Consider the following 6,651-nt stretch of genomic DNA (forward strand, 5'->3'; position numbering starts at 1 on the left):
CATGACCTGAGCTGAAGGCAGAGGCTTTAACCCACTGAGCCACCCAGGCGCCCCTAAAATAGATTGTTGAAAGAGTTCTTGAAATGGATGGTCCAGGCTATAATTATAATCTAATTTCAGATAAATTGTATACATTAAAGGATACAAATAATATATGAAGGCTTTTGGATAAATGAATAGTAGAATGTCTCTGAAGGTGGTTGTGGATCTTAGAAAGATGATTTAACTCTAGTTACTAATACAGATTACTTTTAGTGTATTCTAGAACTGCACATAAATGAAAGCTTTATGCAAAAGAGTATATATTATATAGTTGTATAATATATACTCTTTTGCATAAAGCTTTCACTCTGAAAAATGAGATTCATCTCTTTCCACTGTGTATCAGATTTTTTTTTTATTGGTGAGTAGTATTGTATTGTATATATACATGACACAGTATTACCATTTACCTTTTGATGAATACTTGGGCAGTTACCAGTTAAGGGCTATTGTAAATAAGACACAAGTCAATTGTACTTGTGGATTCATCAATCCGTATTTAAAATTCATCAATATGGATTGATGGATTCATCAATCCGTATTTAAAATTACCCTACTAGACTTGGGTGGTGATAAGGTAACAATAATCAGATATAGCCAAAAATTATAAGAAAAATAATAGAGTTTAAAAAAAGAAAGAAAAATAACAGAATCAATTAGTGCTGTAAGCATATGGTTGAGGAATCTAGGCTTTCACATCCCCCGTAGGGAATAATGGAGTTAAGTTATGTTACTGCATTGGGAGGAAAATGTAAACCCATCATTCCTGAAAATTGAAAGAGTAATTCAGCACATAAAAGGAGGAAAAGTTAGAATTGATGGTCAGGAGAATTTAGTTACTGACCATTTCTGGAAGAAAAAATTGATGGTAACAGCAGTCAGAATACAACAGTGATTATATTCATGTTTTAAGTATACTTTGTTCTCTGGTTTATTTTACAATTCCTAATGGAAGGAGGTTTCTCAAAGTCTTCCCTTTCAGGAGAAAATAAGTTGTGTGGAGAGTTAGGGCCTAGGCTATAAACAGTGTTTCTCTCAACACTAGGAAATGAGTGCTTGAGAAAGTTCATTTGCCATGGATGGGATACATGCAAGTGAGGAAGAAACAAGTGGAAGTATTTTATAACACATATTTAGGCATGAGGGAATAATATTTAGGCTTTCATTTCTACCTGAACATTTTCCTTGCTTACTGGTTAGTACCCTTAATAAGCTCATTCCCTTATTTCTGAATCTGCCCATTCCAAGAACAATCCCACTTTCATCATCCTTTGTCTTCTGTTTACTTGTCCTTGTGTTTATTATACCTGCTCAAGGTAGCTTATATTAACAATATGCCAAAGGTATGAGTGTTCTTTTCTTATGCCATTTTTTCCTCATTTTAACTGTGTAGCAGGCTTTGTGTTTTTATCATATGAATTTTCCCTACCAAGAGGTAATTTATTTTGGCCTTTGTGTAGATCAAGATAGTGAGGCAGACAGTTGCACAATGGGTTGTTTGTATATACATCCAATCCATAACATTTATGTGAAAACTTACAGTGTTGTTATTCTCTTCTAGAAGAAGATGGAAAAGCTGAAGATGCTTTAGTGAAGTTCAAAGAATACCAAGACAGGCACTCTCGATCAGTCATATTCATCAACCACAAAAGATTAATTAAGGAAAGAAGTAATATTTTTGGGAAAACGTTACCTGTAGGCAAGAACCGTATTATGTCAAAAACAATACTACGTGAATATAAGCCTGATGGAAAGGTTTTAAAAAATATTTCGGAATTAGTCAGTAGAAATATAAGCCCTGTAAGAGAGAAGTTTGCTGAGAGTAATGGATGGGAGAAATCATTCCTCAATACTAAAAATGAGAAAATTCATACTACAGTGAATCTCTGTAAACAAACAGAAAGGAGTCTGAGTGGTAAACAAGAGCTTATTCAACATCAGAAGACTCAAACTCCTGAGCAATCTTTAGATCATAATGAATGTGAAAAATCCTTCCTTATGAAAGGAATGTTATTTACACATACTAGAGCTCACAGAGGAGAAAAACCCTATGAATACAATAAAGATGGAATAGCCTTAATTGAAAAGTCAAATCTCAATGCCCATTCACAAACTCTTATTGAGAAGAAAACCCATGGATACAGCAAATACGGTAAGTTCCTCTGCAGGAAGTCTATTTTTATCATGCATCAGAGATCTCAAACAGAAGAGAAACCCTTTCAGTGTCCTTATTGTGGAAATAGCTTTAGAAGGAAGTCATATCTCATTGAACATCAACGAATTCACACCGGTGAGAAACCTTATGTCTGCAATCAATGTGGAAAAGCTTTCCGTCAAAAGACAGCCCTCACTCTTCATGAGAAAACACATATAGAGGGGAAGCCCTACATCTGTATGGATTGTGGGAAGTCCTTCCGCCAGAAGGCAACTCTCACTAGACATCACAAAACACATACAGGGGAGAAAGCCTATGAATGTACTCAGTGTGGAAGTGCTTTTAGAAAGAAGTCATACCTCATTGATCATCAGAGAACTCACACAGGAGAGAAACCATATCAATGTAATGAATGTGGGAAGGCATTTATCCAGAAGACAACCCTCACTGTACATCAGAGAACTCACACAGGAGAGAAACCCTATATATGCAGTGAATGTGGAAAGTCCTTCTGCCAAAAGACAACCCTCACTCTCCATCAAAGAATTCATACTGGGGAAAAACCCTATATTTGTAATGAATGTGGGAAGTCCTTCCGCCAGAAGGCAATCCTCACTGTTCATCAGAGAATACATACAGGAGAGAAATCCAATGGATGTCCTCAGTGTGGGAAAGCCTTTAGTAGGAAATCAAACCTCATTCGCCACCAGAAGACTCACACAGGAGAGAAACCATATGAATGTAAAGAATGTGGGAAGTTCTTCAGTTGTAAGTCAAACCTCATTGTACATCAAAAAACTCACAAGGTAGAAACCATGGGAATTCAGTAAAGGATATGACTTTTTTGGTAAAAACTTTTGAAGTCCTAGTAAACACTGTACATGATGAAGCTTGCAAATATAATATTCAACAGTTTAAGGTACTATTCCACAAATTTACCTATTGTTTGTGAACCTATATAACACACAAAGAATGACTAGACAAATGACAGTAGTCATTGAAAATACAACCCTAAATTTTTTATTATTAATTCAGCAGGCATAAACTTCCTCTGTCAAGTTTCTACAAACATTTAAAATCACTTGTTTTCAATTTCATTACATACCTTGTTGTGACCCAGTAATAAGCAACTGACCAACTAGCAGTGGTCCATGGACCACACTGTGAGTAGAAGTGTTTTTAAAAGAAAGGAAGTATGAATGTTCATAAGAGTGGCTTAAAAGAAAGGAAGTATGTATTTCTCATTGCAAATATGAAATAAAAATTAGCTATTACCTCCTCAAAATTTACCACAGTTCTGACTTCTAACAGAAATTAGGTTTTGCCTATTATGAACCTTTATATAAATTGGATTATACATCATGTATTCTTTTATATATGGCTTGTTTCATTCATCATTATGTTTGTAAAACCAATTTAAATCATTAGTGCATGCAGCAGAAGTTCATTTATTTCTATTCTATATTGAATTCCATCATATGATTAAATTACAGTTTATCCAATCTACTGCTGATGGACTTTTTCATTGTTTACAGCTTAGGGTCATAATAAATAATGCTTCTGTGAACGTACTTATCATTTGGTGTACGTGCATTCACTTCTCTTGTGTATACACTAGGAATGGAATTGCTGGGTCCTGGAGCATATGTATGTTTGGTCAGCTCTGGTAGATACTACCAAACAACTCAGAACTTTCACAGCATGATATAATTCACTCTGAAGAAAAACAGCTGAATATTAGTGATATGGTGATGATTCCAACCAGACAGTTCATGCTAGAGGGAAACTCTACAAATATGAAAACTGAGAATCCAATTATAATGTATATACAAAGGCTTTTAGCCACAGCCCAAACTGTAATATAATTCCAAACAAATGTAATAAATGTGAGGTTGTCTCTAGCCACAAAAACTGCCATACTTGAAATCCAAAAGTCATATTAAGGAAAGGAAGGCTCCTAGCATGCTTCCTTGCATTAGAGAGTTCTAACTGGAGAAAAATCCTACAAGTATAGTAAAGGAACAGGGGGTAATAGCATTTACCTATGGCCTATATCTTGCTGGATGTATAAAAATGATGAATATGGAAAAGCTTATGGTCATAGTTCAAATCATACACAACACCATGGAATTCACATTGGATCGGAACTCTTTATTTTTTTTTTACTTTTTTTTATAATTTTATTTTTTATAAACATATAGGATCGGAACTCTTTAAATGAAATTATCATAAGGGGTGCCTGGGTGGCTCAGTCAGTTGAGCTTAGGCCATGGTCTCACGGTCGTGAGATCAAGCCCCACATCAGGCTCCATCCTCAGAAGCCTGCTTGGAATTTCTCTCTCCCTCTCCCTCAAACCTTCCCCACAACCCCCTATACACGTGCTCTCTTAAAAAAAAAAAAAAAAAAAAAAAAAAAAAACTGGGACGCCTGGGTGGCTCAGTTGGTTAAGCAGCTGCCTTTGGCTCAGGTCACGATCCCAGCGTCCTGGGATCGAGTCCCGCATCGGGCTCCTTGCTCAGCAGGGAGCCTGCTTCTCCCTCTGCCTCTGCCTGCCATTCTGTCTGCCTGTGCTTGCTTGCTCTCTCTCTCTCTCTCTCTCTGACAAATAAATAAAATCTTTAAAAAAAAACATCATAAGAATGACTTTAGCCATAGCTCATTCCTTATACAACATCAAAAAAATTATGCTAGGGGCGCCTGGGTGGCTCAGTGGGTTAAGCCGCTGCCTTCGGCTCAGGTCATGATCTCAGGGTCCTGGGATCGAGTCCCGCATCGGGCTCTCTGCTCAGCGGGGAGCCTGCTTCCCACTCTCTCTCTCTCTCTCTGCCTGCCTCTCTGTCTACTTGTGATCTCTCTGTGTCAAATCAATAAATAAAATCTTTAAAAAAAAAAAAAATTATGCTAAAAAAGGGAAGTTTTAAAAAGGGAATGGATGTCGCTTGGAACTCTAACTTGGGGAAAGCTGCTTCTAGGAAGAAGTCTGACCATACTGATATTATAATGCTAGAGTCTACATGTAGGCACCTGGGTAATAGCCCCAGCTAAGCTCCCAGCCATCATCCAGTACCATCTGTCAACTAAATGAATGAGCCACCTGGGACACCTAATCAAGTCTTCAGATGACTGTAGCCCTTTCTAACACTCAACTGGAACCATCTGAAAGACCCCAAGCAAGAACTGCTCAGCTAAAGCCTTCTTAGACTCCTGAACCACTAAATGGTTACATTTTAAAAATTAAATTGGATTGATTAAAAGAAAGGGAAAATAATCTCTGAGTATCTATATTATAAAATAATGGTATGATTTGGATTCAGAGTCAATGAGAAAGTGTGGTGACTACTAGGAGATACTTGGCATGAAAAGAAAAATGATCCTAAAACACAGTTGAAGATCGGATGTAGTTTTTGTTTGCAATTACATACATAAAGAACAACTCAATGAAGGGTTTGTATGCTATTTTCGTTCTCATTTTTTGGTAGTAAATTATATTTATCAACTTGGTTAGCTTAGCTATGAAAATGCATTCTTCACAATTTTACAAAAAACAAAAACAGCCCCAAAAGACCTACTGGATAATGCAGAGGGAAACAAGCCTATCTTTGAAAGATCCTATGCAGGGTCATTTCCCTGATGTTCCATGAACTAAGATGCAGAGAAAAATCAAGATATGGAGATAGGGGAGCGCCTACGTGGCTCAATTGATTAGGTGTGTCTGCCTTTGACTCAGGTCATGAGCCCAGGGTCCTGGGATCAAGTCCCACATGTGGGTGAGGAGTGTCCTTGCTCAGCAGGGAGCCTGCTTCTCCCTCTTCCTCTCCCTCTCCCTACTCCTCTCCCTGCTCATGCTGTCAAATAAATAAAATCCTTCTAAAGAAGAAAGGGAGATAAGTACAGCCATGTCCTTATAGAAGATACTTTGAATGCTTTGAAGTCTAAATGAATTTTTGCTAACAGTTGTTCACATATAAGCTGCTTCTTAGGAAAAGCAGGCCCAATATTTTGTTTTGATGTGATTGGGCTATGGATTGGGCTATATTCCATACTCCTGTATGAAGGTTTCTTTTGAAGAATTTGGGCATGTTCTTTTTCATTAATTTATATGAATACTTTATGAATGGATAAATATATGAAATGAGGACTTTCAACTCACTGATCTATTGGTAAATGAAGTTTGGGCATCTCTAAGGAGTGTACATGATTTTGGATTGCCAAGTCCACTTATTACTACCAAACATACATAACAGACTAGGAATTAATTCACAAATTCATATTTTATACACCTAACTGAAGGTCATGAGACAAAAGAGAGTTAACATGTGCAAAGATTCCATCAGTCCAAAGGACTGACAAGACTCCATAGAGCATATCTATGTAATGCTTTCATTTAAAAGCAAAAGGGGGGGGGGCGCTTGGGTGGCTCAGTGGTTAAAGCCTCTGCCTTCGGCTCGGGTCA

The 6,651-nt window shown here is 37.2% G+C and overlaps 1 protein-coding gene across 1 annotated transcript; it reads left to right on the plus strand.

Moving 5' to 3' along the window:
• Positions 1 to 1,584: 1,584 nt before the first annotated feature.
• LOC116863419 (zinc finger protein 382) lies at positions 1,585 to 3,607 on the plus strand (the record flags this gene model as incomplete). Its single annotated transcript, XM_032850872.1, has 1 exon — positions 1,585 to 3,607. A coding segment is annotated over one exon (1,443 nt), but the record flags the coding sequence as incomplete, so codon positions are not given.
• Positions 3,608 to 6,651: the final 3,044 nt, after the last annotated feature.

The sequence above is a fragment of the Lontra canadensis genome, unplaced genomic scaffold (assembly GCF_010015895.1).
Source record: "Lontra canadensis isolate GAN:19392208 unplaced genomic scaffold, GSC_riverotter_1.0 scaffold1129, whole genome shotgun sequence".
Taxonomy (NCBI): Eukaryota; Metazoa; Chordata; class Mammalia; order Carnivora; family Mustelidae; genus Lontra; species Lontra canadensis.